The sequence below is a fragment of the Carettochelys insculpta genome, chromosome 7 (genome assembly GCF_033958435.1).
Source record: "Carettochelys insculpta isolate YL-2023 chromosome 7, ASM3395843v1, whole genome shotgun sequence".
NCBI classification, from domain to species: Eukaryota; Metazoa; Chordata; order Testudines; family Carettochelyidae; genus Carettochelys; species Carettochelys insculpta.
Window position 1 is genome coordinate 49,435,385 of NC_134143.1, and position 19,657 is coordinate 49,455,041.

The 19,657-nt window shown below is 38.2% G+C and overlaps 1 protein-coding gene across 1 annotated transcript in view; it reads right to left on the minus strand.

The window, feature by feature from the left end:
* MGMT (O-6-methylguanine-DNA methyltransferase) overlaps positions 1-19,657 on the minus strand; it is a 356,731-nt gene that overhangs the window by 268,395 nt on the left and 68,679 nt on the right. The window contains exon 3 of the mRNA XM_075000457.1: positions 13,322-13,461. Within this exon, the coding sequence (XP_074856558.1) occupies positions 13,322-13,461 (140 nt within the window). The remainder of the gene's footprint in view (positions 1-13,321; positions 13,462-19,657) is intronic.

A 19,657-nucleotide genomic window follows, 5' to 3' on the forward strand; every position in this document is an offset into this window, starting at 1 on the left:
CATAATGATACTTTTAGCAATAATTTTTTATTTCTGGAAATAGTGCTAGTCTTCCCAAGAAAAAGTCCTTGACCAAAATATCAGAGGATATTAAACTGAGAAGTGATCTACTGATGCAAATCATTAAATCTATTTGCATTTGCTTACTGAACCCTATCACAGAAATTAAACTACAGAGTGGGGAAAAGGGCTGGTTGTGCATGGTTAAAAAGAGGCATCTTGGAGGATCCAAGCTCTATATCATTAATTTTCTCGCTTCCCCTCATTATCAAGTAAAATGTTTTCACTGCTTGAAAAGTTTTAATAAATAGGAAAAAGCAGTACAGCTGACACAAGTTTTTAATGTAATATACAAGAGCTTTTAATATTTTTGCATATATTAATGAAGAAGCTAAAAATGTTACAAAAGTCACATGTGTGAAGAAAAAGTAAAGGAAATAATATTTGGAGAATTACAAGATACTTTTGAGAATGTTATTTCTAGTGTGATAGACCACAGCCTGCAGGCTACAGCAGCCTCATGGAGGGTAAATATGTGGGCAGCTGGGTGTGTACATTTATGTCTTCTCAAGGCTGAGGCTCATCCAGGATCAGCCAGCTGCAGCAGGCTAAACCAGCACCTGCTGCCAATTCAGCGCCTGTGGCTAATTAAACCCTGTGGAACCCTTCAAAAGTGTGATCAGGTGACCAGGGGGAAGGAGATACAGGATGGAGGAGGAGGAAGCAAGGAGCATGGAAGGATAACTCCTAAGATGAGAAGGCTGCTGCAACCACCGGCAGAAGGTACTGGGGGAGCATCTGGTGGAAGTGGCCCAGGGAGGCAGTTGCCTTTTTTTCAAAAGAATCTTTCGCATGTGTATACACTCCATGGGCCTTTCTTTCAAAAGAGCGGTCGTCATGGTGCTGGATTTTTTGATCCCTGGCCCATTCTTTTGAAAGAACACGGGTTGTGTGGGCACTCTCTATCAAAAGAGCGAATCAAATTTTCAATCCACTTTTTGTGTGTGGATGCTATTTTTCAAAAGAAGTTTTCTTCTGAAGCGCTCTCATAGGACAACTTCTTTCGAAAGACTGCTGTAGTGTAGACATCGCCATAGAGTTGTAATCTTCTGTAGCAGATCCCATCTTTGTTCCATCTCACACAATAAGCTTTCTGGAAGCCCAAGAGGCATAGGTGAAATACATGAACCAACTAATTTTCCTTGAATTTTAATAAAAGGCAATCTTAAATGTTTTGGCAAATTGGGCATGCATTCAGACTGTTAACTGTTTCTCTGAAACTCTTTAGAGGAATCTATCCCTCATTACAAACACCCATTATCACTCATCATGTACCCTGCTTTGGCTTGATTTTAAATGATCTATCTGAAAGGAAGAACCATGGAAAAATCAGATGTACTGGTTAGCACTAGGCAAAAGCAGAGCAAACAATCTGCACAAGGGAGGCCAATGTTTTCCTGTTGCTCAGCAGGATGTCTAGCCCATCCTGTGACTATCAATCAACTCTGCAGAGACAGTCCAAAATTCAGTGCTATATTACTTCAGAGGCAGTACAAAATCTAGCAGACTTCAACAGCAGATGTACTTCTTATGGTTTTACATATTGCCCATTATAATAGTGTCTAAAGGCTCAAAGATCAGCAATAAAAGGTTTCTTTGGTGTGGAAGTCAGTCTTCTCATTAGATGGGCTGCCTGAGAGGGGCAGTCTGCCTAGGGATTCTTGTTTTAGAAGGTTGCCCAAACCTTCTGTGACAAGGTTTTGCAACATGGCATGTAGGTTTGCAATGTCACTCACCGGAATTTAGTCCATTAGCCCTTACGTCCTGATGTAGGGGAGCATGGGACAAACTCAATTGGCACTGTGATCCCAAGTAGCAGGTCACAAAACCCAGAACAGGTAACAGGGACTAGCCCCACATGACAAGACCACTGCTGCAGGCTTGCTCAGCTACCCCCATCACCTCAGTAGTTTTTTTTTTTTTTGGAAGGGTGAGTGCCTCATTTTCAAGTTTTGCACTGGACCTGCTTCTGTACTGGCTGAGCACTGAACATGATAGTGGTCAAGTGGTTTGGCTAGTGGTTTTATGATACCTATTTTGCACAGTCTACTTCATGATCCCCAAAACAACTCTGAAATTTTAAAATATGCAAAATGAATTTTGTGCCTCAGGTACTGGAAAAGTCACAGAAAGAAAGCTATAAAAATGCCACGGTGCAGTAGGTAAGGATATTGACTGTTTCTGCCAGATGGGAGAGAAGTGTAACTCTTAGAACTGTGCAACCCCTTCCCTAGCTCATCCAGAGAAGATGCAGTATGGGGAGTAGAAGTTGTGCTACATTACTCTGCCACCAAAATGAGGACCAGAATGGTCCCTAAGGATCTGCCATATGAGGTATATTAGAGGGTATTGGTGATAAGAGATACAAAGTATTTCCTGAAGAGTTTGGTGTGAGCACAGAAAGTTTCCTGCTTGCTCTTATTTTGTTTAAGCTAGTATTTTCATCCTTATTAAATATCTATATTCCATACTGGAATAACACATCTTTGCTCTCTTTTTGAGTGGGTGCCTGCATTAGTTATATTACATACTACAGTCTGTGACTGTTTTTGCCAATGTAAAATATCATAGCTGTAGAAAGCAAGCACTTGTTTGTCATAACAGTTCTTGGTTTGGAAGTCATAACCAAGCATCAGTCTATATGTTTATAAACACATACAGCTTTCTGTGTTAGTAAAGTTCTTAGCTCTTACACATATCTTCCTTTTAAAAATCCCACTTCAATTACAATTTCAAATGCTAGAGCAATTTGAAAGGTTTAATATTTGATCGGAGACAAAAAATTTAGTGCCAAAATTAAACTTACTTGTTTTAAATTTCTAGTTCAGTTTTTTTCATATACCCTGCAAAGTTTTCTGCTTCAAATTTAAGACTAAAAACACACCTGCAAAAACATGTGATGAGTGGCTTCTATCTGAATCTAGCAGTGCTACCTTTATGACTAATGGATGGTCATGGAACAGATCTGTAACAATACAGGAAAAGACAGCATATCCAAAAACAAAAACAAAAAAAACATGCCATTGATTACAATGGAGTTATTCAGGATTTGCAGCAGTTAAAATGAAAGCAAAATGCAGCTTTCACCAAATCATGTAAAATAAAGCTATTTGCCATCCACACAAGCCAGCACAGCTTATCTTGAAAATCATCACAACTAATGTAAGAAGAAAATGTAGTTCAGACTGACTGGATTTGTACCACCTGGAAGGCCTTAACAGGGTCTGCAAACTTTCTGCTGGCTTTTGGGGTTAATTTTGTTTAAGTTTTTGAAATGTTATTTCCAATAAAAAGTTTTCTTATCTAGATGTAAGTATAAACAATCCTATTGCATCTCCACAAGAAACTATGAAGAGAAAAACTAGCCCAGTTTATTTTTAATAAAAGGAGGGCTATGCTATATAATAACTCTTCCTGCCACATCCATTGAATCTGCTGAAATAAAGATTGATGCCTGGATATTTCTAGACACTTTTAGCCTCGGAAGCAATATTTCTTTTCTTTAACAAAAACTCTAATTTTTTTGGTATTTTTAAATAATTTGAGGGAAAAAGGTAAAAACATCTTCTTTCTATCCACCCATAAGAAATCTGCATGTTTTAATTTCTGAGATGTAAAGACAGACATGCCAGTAAGATATACTGGATAACCTGGTGCCACAAGCTAAAAGACATTTTGAAATAAATGCTTTAGAGAGAAATACATGATACACTGCTGCTACATACTCATTTTGGTTACTGTGCACAGACACCCTGAGTATATTTTTACATTTTTACACTTAGTCACAAAATAGATTTACAGATACTGGGATTATGAGGGGGTAGAAAAATATAAATTTACAATAAGTGTTAAAGATTATTATTATTCTCCCATATAGGGCTCATTTCCCTTCCTTTCTTGGTACCATGCTACCTTAGAACATTTAGTTCCAACAGAATGGTGGAATAATGGAATTCCTGTGATTTTTTAAAATAAGACAATCTGAATTAGCTAGCAGAAAAATGCTCTGAGTTTCAGTTATAGTAACATACAAAGGAAGCATTTTCCGCTACTGGCAGGAGTAACGCAGTTATCTCTATAATCCACAAAAAATAAATGTCACGAGTTTGTTCACAAACTTGTATCACCAACCCAGAGGACACTATTCCACTGTCCCACCTGACTGGATTTGTCTTTGAAGATGTCTTTGGAACAAACTGAATGCTTGCTTCAGTAGCTGAAGGTTTAACTGCTGCTCATTCACAAGTGCAGAAGTCTCCCTAGTGCCACAAACAGGAAGATTTGGAGTGACAGAGCCTTCTAAATGCCTCACCTATGGTAACCGGCTAGGGAGTGTAGCATGACTTTCTGGAGAAAGGCATGCAATAAGAAGCTTTAAAAGTAACAACATGGATTCCATAAGGAACTGGCATAACTGGAAGATTTATAATACCTTGGTTATTTTTTAAAAACACAACGCAACTACTCAACTTTACAGTGGGCTGATGAAAATAAAATCAAGCATCACCCCAAAAGAACCACTGAACCTTGGAAAGCACTCTGGTGCTTTTGAGAATGAATTATTGCACAAGTACGGAACAACGCATGGCTACTGTTAAAAACTCTTAAGGCTCTGTCTAGATTAGAGGGATCTGTTGGCAGAAATTTTTGTTGGAAGGTATCTTCTGACAAAACTTCTGTCGACAGACCGTGGCCAGATTGCAGGGCAGATCAAAAGAGCGCTCTGCTCTGTCAAGACAGCAGCCGGACTGCCCAGCTGCTCTTCTGGAAAAACAGCCAACTGCAACCACAGCAGACAGGGTTGCCTCGTGTCCCAAAAGCCCATTTCATCAACAGAAGGCCCTGCCAGAATGTCCAGACTGGCATTTTGCGGACAGAATTCTGTCGATGGAGGCGTTCTTCCTCGTGGTAAGCACAGTACAGCTGTCAAAAAGAGTGCTGCATTCTATAGACTTATTGTTGAGAGAATGCCCTTGGGAATTTGGATATTCTGCAGGTTTTGTCAACAGAATAGCCATTTTGCTGACAAATCCATCTAGCCTAGACATGGCCTTAGATAGCATATGGGAGGCAGCATGAGCCAGTGGATAAATTACTTACAATGCACACTTGCCAGTTCCATGATCTTGGACAAGACATTTCCCCTCTTCATGCCTCAGTTTTCCCCAGTTCAAAAGGGGGCTGATGCATTTTTACACCTACTGATGAAACAAAGTATATAGGAGCTAGGCAGTATTATTATAGTATTATTCCAATATCTTGTAAAGTCAGTCTTGCGTTAACCAAAATGAAGTACAGAACATAAAAGCCTTACCAGTTTATGCTAATTTATGCAAAACCCATTGTGAATGACCTTTTTCAAGTTAACATGTATACCAAACAAACAAAAACAGGGAACTGCAACACAATATATACTTTGATCATCAGACAATCGTAGTTTAGTCTCAGTCATTTGTTATACCTCGTATATTGGAAAATGCTCAGTTGTGTGCTACATTAAAATTATGTCATATCTGGGCCTGATCCTGTTCCACTCAGAGCAACATTTTAGCACTGACTTTTGTGAAACCAGGAGCAGATTGTTGTAGAAGATGAAAATTCCTACAGTACTCTTGCATAAATCTTAGCTGTAAAAATGAAACCCCTTACTAGGGTATGTGGCTTTTTTACGGCATATACATTAATGATACTGTGAACAAGTGAGATTCAAGCATGCTTTTGTGAAAATAACAGTTCTTGTTATAAAGTCCAGTTATTTGCACCACACTGATATATGAAATACTTTTTTTTGCTGTGTTTAAAATAGGAAGTAACCATAGAAACTGTGTGCTGTGTGTAGAAAAATGGTGAGTTTTATGGCAGTGACCACTTCCGCATGTATACACAGTGAGTAAATAACAAGTAGACATTTAAGTTTTGAATATAAACCATAGTATCTATGATATAATTTTCACTGTGAGTGTACAGCAGGACTGTGTGTGTGCAGACAGTGTGCCATCCAAACACTTTCTTCCTAAATAATTTAAAGTACCAAGTCCTGCAAGTGAAACACAGTAGATCCTTTTACATTCTTCTTTAATGTAGGAAAGACAAACCATGTTGTGGCTTTTGCTGACAATACATTTTCAAGATTGACCACGAGTGTTTTGGCAGAGAAAAACTGGTTACTCTGACAAATTGTTTTCCCAATGATTCTATCTTTTAACAGCTACCAATGATTTCACCTGGGGTAGCCCATTGCAACTCTGAAAATTTGGACCACACTTCTAGAATAGAAAGCCTCCATGAAATATTACCCTGTTGAAAATGTATTGCCTTATTGAAACATTCCCCCTGCCAATTTATGAACAAAAACATTGTTTGGAAGTTAATTTTACAAAAAGGATGAAATGATGGAGAGTACTGGTACTATTCCAAACTTTGCCCCTCAAAAGAAGCTCCACCCCCACGTAGCCAAAATGAGAATCTTCTCTCAGTAGATTGTTCAGCTTTTCTAAGTAAGAGTGTATATGCTTGTCTCAAACTTCCTGGGTTTAGAACATAATTGTGGGCTCTTCTTTGGATTCTTTTTTGGAGGGGGAAAATAACAAGTGGCAGTACTCTCCAAAATGCCATCAAGGTAACACGCCAGTCACCGTAAATTATGTGGTGCACAGAATGAGAAACTTAAAAACACTGGCATTTAGATTACTAGCATCAGGTCCCCACAAGATTACTCTCTTAACAACCAGTAGATACAGAGGTATTTGCAGTAGATAGAGAAGTATTTGGTTAGTTCATGAAGGGTGAAATATTATATCCATTCTACTTTTTGTGTATTTACTAAACACTATAAATATTCTTGTTATTCATATAAAAACTCCAGTCCCTCTTTGAATCAGGCTAAACACATGGCACCAGCAAATATCCTGTGATAAGTTCCACATGAAACAGTATTTCCTTTTATTACAGTTTTGAATTTGCCGCCTTTCAATTTTACTGAATGTTTCCTTATTCTTCTATTATGAGGAAGATTAAGGATTTTGCATTTTCATTCTCACGCTAAATAAATGTGCACAGCTTTCCCCATGTCTAGTGTGATGCTAATAAATGAATCCACTTAGACTTCACTAAAATTAAGCCTACCATTGCTCTGGCTTTGGTTCTCAAACATGCACATGCAATTTGTACAATCTCTCTTCCTTGAGTGCTCAGGATTTGTGTAAATTCTGACAGCACACACTGTTCCTCCCCTTCCCAAGCCATGAACATTCTCCTGAGAAGGCATATTCCCAGACTCTCTCCAGGTCCCACTGGCCATAAAGGCTAAAGAGAATCCCAGTAAATGAAACAATGCACTAGGTCCAAAGCTCATGTGGAGGTACAAGATGGCTGAAGGCATGTCTATACTAAACCAGGACGTATGACTGCAGCTTGTACAGATATAGGCAAAATTATTTTGAACTAAGATAGAGACATAAGCCAGCCCCCACCCACCTACAACACTGAATACACGAAAGGCCACTACCCAGGCTGTTATGCCTTCACTCCTATACAGAGCCTACAGAAGAGGGAAATTCCTCTCCTCCTCTGTATTTTGTTGTAAAGGCAACAGGACTCCAGGATACTATCCTTTCAGTGTTCTTTTCCTATGGAACCCTGGAGAGAAAATAACCTAGAAAAAGCACTAAAAGCTTGCAAAGAAAAAAAAACGGTCACAATGCAATGTGGTATGTGCTTGCACACCACAGCCAAGCTTGCCAATTTGAAATTCATGGGGGTGAATTATCTAGCAAAGAAAGTGAGAATTTAGCTATGTGGTAGCACTCATCTTCCAGTCCTACTCAGAGATACACACACGCATTCACAACAAAAACAAAAGCTCACACAACAAACCTTGGGTCAAATTCTGGCTACCTGACCGTAATGAAGAGTGCTACAGTGAGTTCAGGGATACAAGATTTAAGTGGTTGAATTAACTTTTTAAATGGGTTTTTCATAACAGTACACATCAGTATTTTTAAGCATACCAAAAATGTATAGAAATGGCACATCATCATTTTATGGTTATAGAAGTTTGTCCTGTAGTGTGTGTTAAAATGCTAGTATAGTCTGGAACTCTACTCAACCAATCAGATGGCAGGCCTTTTATTTTCTACTTTATATACACAATCAAAAATGAGTAGTAATAAATGCCACATTATTAATGACTCAGAAGGCTCAGGATGTAGGAGTATATTTTCCAATCACTCACTGGCAGCTTTTTCACATCATAAGTTTACGTCAAGGCATATTATATTGCTTTCTCTTATTTTACTAAAATACAACAGCTGCAACCTTACAACATTGAATTAACAAATTTGCAGTTAACCAGGACTCCACATTAAATGGTCTAGAAGCTGGGCAACATTTCAAACATTTTAATGGAGAAAACAAGGGACTTCCGTTAAAAATCTGTGTAATTGAGAACCTGTGTAACTTCTCCTGGTAAAGTAAAGTAGTAAAGAAACAGATTAACAGGGCCAGATAGATACCAAGAAACCAGCTACTTCCTGATAGGCCCAAGAAGGTTAATAAGAGAACACTCCTTGTCATCACCTACAGCACCCAGCTCAAACCCTGTCAGCACATTACTGACAATCTATAACCTACACTGGAACATGATCCTGCACTCTCACAGGCCCTAGGTGACAGGCCTGTTCCTTCCTACAGATAGCTGCCAAACCTCAAGAAAATTCTCACTAGCAATCACAAGCCATACAACAGAAATACTAATCCTGGAAACAAATCCCGCTGCCAACGCTATCCACATGTTTACACTACAGAAACCTTCACTGGACCTAACCACAACAGTCACACAATCAGGGGCTCATATTCCTGCACTTCCACTAATGTGATATATGCCACCATGTGCCAGCAATGCCCCTCTCCCACGTACATTGGACAATCCATACAATCACTTCACTAAAGGATGAACGGACACAAATCAGACATTAGGAATCTGAATACAGACAAACTGGTAAGTGAGCATTTCAGTTTGTCTCAGGACAAACTACCTAAGACTTAATGGTACGTGTTCTAAAAGAATAGATTTTAACACCAGATTATAAAGGGAGACATCTGAATTAGAATTAATTTTCAAGTTTGATACCTACCACAAGGCACTCAACAAATGTATCAATTATCATACATATTACAAGGACAAAAAAAGCAGTCCAGTAGCACTTTAAAGACTAACAAAATAATTTATTAGGTGATTATGTGTCCCACGAAAGCTCATCACCTAATAAATTATTTTGTTAGTCTTTAAAGTGCTACTGGACTGCTATTTTGTTTTGATAGTATATAGACTAGCACAGCTATTTCTCTGTTACTATTACGAAGACAATTTCCCCACCTTTGATATTTGCAGTGATCTCAGGAATCCCACTAAATTTAATATACCCTTGTAGAAGATTTCTTTCTCCTCCCTTTCTCCATCTTCACTGCCCCCATCTAGCTGACTCATCAGTTTTTTCCTTTCTTTTTTTAATTCTTTTTCTCTGTTATCAGTTATTATTCTCCAGATCTGAAGAAGTGGGTCTGTCTCATGAAAGATCATCACCTAATAATGTTAAGCTTTAAGATGCTACAGAACTGCTCTTTTTGTTCTGAGAAAATACAGACTAACACATCCATGTCTATGAGACTAAAAACAAATAGTAATTTCATGGCTTTACCAGGTTGTTAAAGACAGATTTAGAAGAACAAATACCAGTAAATCCAAAACAATCTGGCAATAAGTTTTTCCTAAAAATTGTAAGTGAACAGAATGAAAACGATTTTATTCAAGGGGACATTCCTTCCTCCTCCACCTCCACTAAGTCATCCAAAATTATCATGCGTACACTAAAATAAAAACTACTATGTATTTAAAAGAAATAAGGTTACTGAGTGAACTAATACCACTACAAAGAATTATACACAGTATTTATTCTCTTTTTTTCCAGAAGGAAAATTCTTTATTTTAAACTAAATGTATGAAGCGTAACCACACAGGTGCACTGGAAAGACACCATTCTATTTAATTTAAAAACCAGGCTTTATTCCACATGTATTTTGTTCCATTTTACAACTATGAAATAGATGTATTTCAAAAAACCTCAGTAATACTATAGCTGTTTATTATAAACATCTAGTGTTCCAAAAACATTTACATGATCTGTATATTTAAAACTGTACCTCACAGTATTGTTAAAACTATAGCTGAAAATACTGTATTTTCAAGCACTAAAAACTAAACCAAATTTTTATAGGCAAGGCAAATTGATAATTCTGAGAGAAGATTTTGGATACAAATGTAAGTAGACCAGTTCTATATCAGAGCTATTGCTCTGAACTTAGCAAAATCTGTGCATAACTTCCTGTTCAGTTTAACGAATAAAAAAAGACAAAGCTGTTTGGGTTAGTGCTCTAATATATTACAAAACAAATAATTTTTCTGTTTGAATACTTTTTAAAGTCACCATTCACATAATTTGAAAAAACACAATTTTTTTTGAAAACTGATAAGCAAAGTCAAAAAATTAAATAAAAATGACTCTTCCCCCACAATCAAAACTGTTTCTTACAGTGTTTTTCAGTTACCTCTGACCCTTGTAAATCCAGAACACTCCCAAAACTCTTAAAAAAAAAAATCTAACACGTAGCTCTGTTTCACTCACAGACTTTTAGAAAGCTTATTGGGAATCAGATTTTCCTTTGTGGTTTCTTCTTTTAATCTGCCTTTTAGCTTTTGTCCTTAATTTTTACTATGAGCTATCACAGAATAGATTGTGATCTCAGGTGATTAACTGCACAGCATTTTACAAGTTGTAAAACAGAGCAAGATTTCCACATACAAACAGTAGCTTTGCACAGGCATACTTACCAGGTTTTCTAAACTACCAGCTCGGTTCGACAGACTGCAAGTCCTAAGTATTTATACATATATTTCAAAGGTTTACTTATTTTTGTTATAAAAATCCTAAAATCTATATTGATTGTAACATCCATCTCTACATGGAAAATCTAAACAACCGTGGAGTAGAATACCAATATTTATTACCACACTTGTGTTCATTATGGTTCTTTCTGACAGGGGTCCATTAAAATCAATTTTTATGTTTCTTATGCATTTTTTTCATCTAATGCTCTTGCCATGGTGTTTATTAGCCAGTTAAGAAAAACACTGGGCACTCTTGTTTTCTTTTTATTTTGTTCTGTCAAAAATAATGAGACCAGAGACTTTAACAACTAACTATTCACTGTCAATGAGTGGAAGATATTAAATGTTACATTTCAGCAAAAACATTTAAGGACAGCTTTAAAAATTTTAGCTGTTTACAGTCAGAAAAATATACCCAGGTCTGCCTCTTCCCCTGCTTCTCATCACACAGAAAATCAGAAAGCTGAGGAGAACCTAAACCCTCTGACTTCCAGCCCTGTTCTTAAGTCATAAGATCAGTCTTCCCCAACTAGTAGGGCCCTGTATTGACTGTACAAAGGGAAATACATTAAAAGCATAACAGAGGAAGACTCGACCAAATCCTCACAGATGTTAGTCACCATATAAAGTGGAAACATTTTCAAAAAACCCACACACTCCACAGTAATTTGGGGATTTCAGTCTTCATGCCTTATTTTCAAGTTCCATATTATAGCCCTGTTCATTGTCTAGAGTCTGCTTTGCTTCCATATAAAAATCCATGTAAAAAAGGTACACAAAAACAGCATGCTTATAACGCCAAGTCAGAGAAGATGTTACTTTCGACAAGCAGGAACTGAGTTTGATAAACATATTGGTGGGGGGAAGGGAGTTGATCTGGGTTAGAGACAAACCAAATGTATTCTGGTTTTCAATTTCAAACTAGTGTATATATATCTCCTGCATGCATATGATTTATATACTAATATTACACAAATATAAAAATGTGTAAGGCCAATAAAATTGCAAAGAACAGCAGTGGGGGGAATACACAAATCAAAGGAGTATTTGAAAGCAGAAAGAAATACAGAGAAAGAAAAAAGTAAGAGGAAAAAAGTAAACTGGACCCTGTCACTTCAGGAAAACACACACTCCACACATTCGGGTGAAAGCAACATTATTAACTGAATGAAATATGCAGCAATAAGTATTCCACTGTACAAGACACATGGTACCAACATACCTTCTCTAATCCCATGCTGCAGTAACCCAAAATGTGACTCCATCAACCTCAGGAAACCTGCTCTCGACACCAAAGTTATCACAAGCACGTAAAATAAGCCAGCACTCGAAAGTCATAATATGCCTGAGTTAAAACATCCTGTAGAAATCTAAATCTTTGTGGATATACATTATGATACCATCCTTAGATATATGACCACATACTAGTTTTCCGCCATAATGATAGTCCACAAAGTTTGAACCTAGGACTTGGAGTTGCATATTAAATTCTATTCTTTGAGCTAAAAGAGTAAGTGGTGGTAGTAGTAGGCTGTTACATGCTCCAGGTCCTTGAAAAGGACTTAACATACACTTTGCCATTGATTTACACAACTATTTGTAAGTTAGCAATAAAATGCTGGGTTTTGGCTTCCTGAGTCTTTTCCTAGCTCTGAGACAGCAGCATGGTCAAGATGAGATTATGGTCTAATCTGTGACTATAGCATTAGCAGCATAGCCAAGAATATTCTGCACATTTGTTCTGAAACGTAGCACTTCTAAGGGAATAAGACTGATGTTCATCACATTAGCATCATGGTTTTATTCTCAAATAACAGCATAATACCTGATTAAGTAATAAGGACTGTGGACTATAGAAATACTAACAGCAGTTTGTAGAAGAGGTGAGCCTGCGCATCATCATCTACTGGATGCAGGCCGGTATTTTGGAAAGAGGTCCCAATCTCTGCCTCTGTTCATCTTTTTTGTGTTTTACTTCTAAGAGACATACCTCTTCAATTTTTAAGTTTCACTGTTTCTCCAAAGAAACTGCCCACATACTTTAAATAAGGGCTCAAAATTTTAGAATTTGCTTGAGATAGAAATACAGGTAGAATAGATATTCAGAGATTAAAATGGGTAGGGTAGTCAATCAACTGATTGACTATTTCATTCATCTGGACTAACTCAACACTGATTTTGATTCTAAAATGGAAATTGTGTTTTCAAATATATATTTTATATAAATAAATTATGCACAGTTACTTGTTACCAGTGGTTGGACTCTGAATTTAATACTATGTGTTAATGTACAAAAGCAGTAGGACACAAACTTACTTGTTTTGCAGTAGAACATTTTTCTGAAGTTGTATTTCATGTATGCCTTTTCCACATCCCGATATTTCAATTCTTCCCACAGGGCTGTTCAGTATTACATGCATCTTCTTACACTGAGTTTCTGTGTCTTTTAAAGCAACCTGTTCACAAGAGAATAATAAGTGTAAACTGTGTACAGTTTCCCAAAGGAGTCAGCATCTCAACAATCTGTAACTTTAAGCATATTTTGTACAATTTTGCAAACATAATTTTTCAAGGGCTTAAATAAAGAGAAAATGCTACTCTAAACAAAAAATCAAGAATACATGTATTTGAATTTACTCAAATTATATGCTTTATTTTTGTCATTCATCCTACACCTGACTAATGTGGTCATTTCGTCTGTTACAAGAAGCCAAGATTAAATAGCACTGCATTAAAATAATAAAAAATGTTAAGTAACTAAGCACTGACATCTACGAAAAATATCAGATATAATAGCAGTTTTATAGTTGATTTGTCAGTGAAAATCTAAAGAAAGGTTTTTATATTGATTTCAAGATTATTATGACAATAAAGCATATTCACTAATTTACAGTAGCCATATCATGTGAATAATAATGGTAAAGGACACACATATTTATTCCTACCATTAACAGACGACTTTGTTATGGATACCAATAGAGTGTACTTCCAAAGAGGTGCCAAAATATTTCTCGGTTTTCTTCAGGACCAACATTAATACTATATAATTGCTTCTAAGTCATTTGTTGGTTACAAACATATTTTTGATCAATAGGTGTTAATTGTGTAGTATTTACATTTCCATGTTTAACTCATTAGAAATAAGTATTATAATATTGCATATTATTTATTATTGAGACCCGCCCCCATCCCAAGTTCTTTTTACTTGACTTGTGACATTTGAACCTTTGATGTTGAGATGTCCAACTATGAGAATTATAATTGCCTTTTGTTTTCAATGAAAGCTGAGATTCTCATGTAATCTCAGAATTCATACAGACCGTGGGAAGAAGGGGCTTTTGAAATCGGGGGGGGGGTCTTTCAAAGGCCCCTGTCTACATTGGCAGCGTGCGTTTCAAAAGCTTCACTTTCAAAACGCGCGTGGCCGTCATTATGCTAATGAGGGGCTGCATATGCATGGCAGTGCCTCATTAGCATCTGCCAAAGCGGCTCGTTAGCATCCCGATTTTCTTAAAGCCCCCAACTCTTTATCATCCGCTATTCCGCAACATTGGGACCTGTGCATGTCACGTTTTCCCCAACACCACAAGGGGCTTGTCTACATTAGCCCCCTCCTTCGAAGTGGGCATATAAATGAGCCCAAGCCGAGAACAGCAATGAGGTATTGTGCTGCACATTCAGCACGTCACTGTCTTAATTCTCGCTGTGGGAATTTCAAAGTTGCAAACTTCTAAGCACCAGCAAGCTGCGTAGCTGTAGGCACTTCGAAGTACCGGCACAAATATTTTGGGAGTAAGGGCACTCTGAAGTTGAGCAGGTACTTCGCAGTGCCCACGAGTAAACAGCATTGCTTCGAAGACCCCACAGCAAGAATTAAACTAATGAGGTGCTACATACGCAGTGCAGCACCTCATTGCTATTCTCCGCTTCATCTCCTTTACATGCCGCCTTTGAAGGAGGGGACTAGTGTAGACAAGCCCAAGAAGTATAAAGGAACGAAGCTCTGCTCTGCTGTGCTCGCTCTGTTATACCTGTGTTGCCCTGGCATTGGATCCAATCAGGATGGTAAGCTGGTGACAAAAGTTAGGGATGCCTATCAATACCCCTACATCATGCCAGGACTGGAACTTGCACCAAGAACTAGGAAGTTGTAACTAGTTCCCTGCCACTCTCCCCTCTGCCAAGAAGAGGCATGATGCTCAGAAAATCTGTCCCACCATTTTCAGTTTGAGGCCCCTTAATACCAAGAAATGTTGAAAATCTAAAGATGCCTTACATAACACTAGCCCTGAAAAAAACAAGCAAGGAGAAGGAGAAACTTGTGAAGGAAAGATTATGAAAATGGAGGTATCTAGAATATCTGCTAAGGAGAGGGAGGAGCACATAGCTCATTAAAAGAGTTGAAGCATATAACAGATTCATCATCTGAAAATGAAATACGATGACTTAACAATGAGTAAGAAAATTAAAATTATTCTAAAAGTCATGTTTACTAGATTATGGAATAGTCTTCCACAGGAAATGGTGAACGGTCCATTGAGTCATTTAAAATTGGACAATACAAAGAAATTTATTTATTATTTTTATAGCACCTAATGTGCAGGATGAGTTTCAAAGGAGGCCTATGATGACAGCAGGACAATTAGATTTACTAAAAGATATTTCACATTTCTACATTCAATGATGTCAAAATTTCCTCATATCTCCTACTGCAAGTGATCCATAGGTTTTGTTATTTTTCCTAATCTCATTTGGAATAAATTCTCTAAATTCTGTCTCCTAATATGGTGGCAAGAACTACAATTTGGAATCATGCTACAGTTTGCATAACTGGATTTCATAGTGATTACTCAACAGACAATATTTTGAACATTTAAACGACTAAATAAATGTGTTGCATACCCTGAAGGGCTTTCTCTTGGCTTCATGATTTCTAACAGTTATGAAGCCAATGCAGTATGTCCAGTATATATTAATGGCAACTGTATTCATATACTGATCTTCTGCCTCATGTAAAGGCTCATCTTGATAAAGCAACACTTCTCTGCAAGACTATATATGCCTAATCCAGAATGAATTTACCCCAAGGTTAGAAACGGCTGACTTTATGGGTGCTAAAAGGAAATTGATTTTCAAGGCTGTTTAAAGATCTATTGAAAAATTAAATAAATACTGCATCTTTCCCTCTTTTAACATGAATAGATATTTAAATAACATTCTAAATTAACTCCTTAGTGGTGGAGATTCCCCTGTTTTAACAGCTAAAGCAGAAATTCTTGAGTCTGCTTCATTACAGCATCAGAATATTCTGATCTCCAGCTCCTTGTGGTTATATAAGGAAGCTGATAATTCTCATTGGATTCAGTTTGTTCATTCCCACCATCTTTCTTCTAGTACTGACTGCTCCCATTGGTATCTGAAACCACAACATTCAAGATTAATTAGCACAGTATTTGGATTCCTCCTTCCCTCTTTCTTTGTTCTTAGTCAAAGGGTGGACAAACTATGACATGCCGGAAGGATCTGGCCCAACAAGCCTTTGGATACAGTCTGCGCCCCCCTCATACCCTCAGGTAGGCTTCCTGTCCGATCAGCCCCAGGCCATTCAAAACGGCGAGCTGTTAGGGCCATATGCATCTAGGTGCTATGCACTCCTTGCCCATCCCTGTCCTAGTCAGATACTTGTGTTTGCCCACTGGTATACACTGCTTCTTATTATTCTGGCTTAGAGAGGGTTAAACATGTCCCTGCCTGGTCCTGTTACTTCAGCAATGAGTTTGTAAAATTTAAAATGGTATATAAAAGTTTTGATTAAAAAATTAAATCTATGTTTTATGAACCTAAAACAAAGATCTCATTGAATTTTGGTAAGTGCCTGGTAAGATAAGCACTGTCATTTGATAAATTACAAAATAAATAACTCCATGTCATGGCAAGAGCCTTATCAAAATTATAGCATTACCATCAGAGGATGCTATCATGGTGTAAATTTGCACATCACTATCAGGTTCATTATACAACCTAATTTCAGGTGCTTAACACTTAGAAATATTGCATTTCTCAATGAAAAAAGACATCCACATTAGATTAAATATCAAATTTGGGCAAAAAAACAGACAAAAATCATGTCACAGTTGCTTTAGTTAGAAAAGCACCAGTCTCAGGCCAGAAATCACTGTTTTAAAAGACTAATTTTGTACCTAACATTAAGAAAAAGGATTTGTTTCAGATCTTCAGGAGCAGCTGAGCAGTGATATTCACCATTCTCCCACCCCTGATTCCTGGAGCTGCTTGGTCTAGCCTACTTGCAATCCTAAGGCTACTCCAAGTTAACCTGCTTGCAAGAGCTGGGGGTGGGGTGGTATTTCATTTGTAGAGGGTGCTGATACAAAGCATTTCCAGACATGTGCTCTTCCACCTCCAAACACAGTGGCTAAGACTACACTAGAAGCATCTGTTGACAGATGTTTTTGTCAGAAGAGATTTTTGAAAAAAATGTCTGCCAACAGAGCACGGCCAAACACTAAAGCAGTCGAAAGAGCGATCCACTCTGGCGACAGAGCAGCTGGACTGCCCAGCCACTCTCTTGACCAAACAGCCAACCAGAAGCACAGCAAACAGGGCAGCCCAATGTCCTGGAGGCCCCCCAAAGCATCCACACAGCTTTTTATTGACATAATCTCTTGACAATGGTGCTCCTCCTCATCTGGGAGGGGCAGAGGGTTGTCAGCAGAAGTGCTTAGTGTTGTCAACAAACTGTCGACAAAATGAATTTTGTGTGGGGAGGTATAGCAAGTTTGGTCAACTCAGCTCTGGCTTTGTCAAAAAAACTCGCACTGTAGCCATAACCAGCCTGTTCAGTAGGGCAGCTGGTATGGAGCTGACTATATTAACTTTATCCTTATCGAGGATTATCTCTATTTACCATCTATGGTGAGGAGATCTCCACTTGGACTGGACAACCCCTTAGGACAACACAAAAGGAAACTCTAGGCTTGAGGATCTGGCTCTGTTTAAATAAAAACAAATGTTTTGTGGACCACTTTTTATTAATAAAGTGATGTAGACAAATATGCATGTGGCAGTTGCATCTCGCACAGAGGGAAAATATTTTCAAAACTGCTAAAGCAATTTGGGAGCCTGCATTAACACGATTTAGACACTTCTGAAAATGGCACTTCACAAATTTTTGAAAATTTTACCCACAGGGCTTGTATTTAGTATGTGTATTTATTCCACAAATTAAAATGCAAGTCCTATACTGAAACATAACCTGTCCTATACTAAAATACAAATTGTTCTTTATGGTCAGATTTTAATGCAATGGTAATAGTCTTAGTTGTACTTCACAGTGCACTGCCTGAGTAAGCAAGCTGCATAGTAGCAAGATCTGCAGATGATGGCAGCACACCTTTAAGCAGAGAGTGGGGGTGGAGGGAAGGTGGGCAGACTGCTGCAAAAGGGGGCAAGGGGCCAGCGTCACAATGCTGATTCATCCTTTGAGAACCAGACGGGTGGAAGAGTTCAAAAGGAGCAGCTTGTACAGTGAAGACCCCTTTTAGATGGAACAGGATTCTGTAGGGACTCAGCAGGAGAGGGCGCCGCGACATACCATGGAAAGTGCAACCAGAGAGATTAAACTTGAAATGGTCAACAAGCATCAGAGGGGCAGCCATGTTAGTTTGTACCCATAAAAACGAGAAGTCATGTGGTATCTTATAGACTAATAGATTTATTGAAGTGTAAGTTTTTGTGGGTAAAGAGCCACTTCGTCAGATGCAATTGATCAAGGAGGCCGGGGAGAATCTTTTATCCTTCAGGAAGGCAGTGAGCTTGGTTCTGCCCCATGAAATTTAGTTCTCACTCATTGAGAATGAGTGCCACAACAGCAGCAGTACAACTGGTAATTGGGGCATGGGAAATTAGAGCAGTTGCTGGCATTTGGAAGCCTACAAAATGTGTGCATGACATCAAATCACTGTGAGTGGTTTCATTCAAGATGCTGGAAGACTAGCCATGGAGACAGTGGTGTGCACATGTGGGAACAGAACTGTATGTAGGTTTTCTTCTGTGGACTGATGTACATACTCATTGCCTTGAGAGGGGGTAACTGAGATAAGCTTAAATTGACAAGGAAGTAGGAGCATGTTACTGGACCAGTGGATGCCAATGCTAGCCTTTACAGCAGTAACTGGTATAATGGTGGTGCACCACGGAAAACATCACTTGAGAATGCGCTAAAGGGATAAATTAATGTGCAGTGCAAAGGAGGATTTGAGGCTGTCTTCAATATCTTCCAGGAGAAAATAAAATTTTGTGGTCAAACATGCTTAACACAGGGTCTGGCAGGGAGCTGTGAGGCACCATCTCAGTGGACAAGCCAAGGAGGGTGTAAACAGTGAAGTGGCAAAATTCCTGGAGACGTAAGAGTCTTGCCAATTTTATATCCTAGGACATCCTGTAAGGATTTGGTGCCAATTTGTTACAGCCAATATAAAAAAGGGGCAGTGAGAGATGTCTGGGAATCTGACTGTGTATTGAGGGGAAGCAATCAAACCAATTGTTGGTGCCTGCTTATGATGAATGCCCAGTGCAGGCACACTATAGGGAAGATAAATTGTGACCTGATAAGTGGCTTGGAAAAGGATGTAA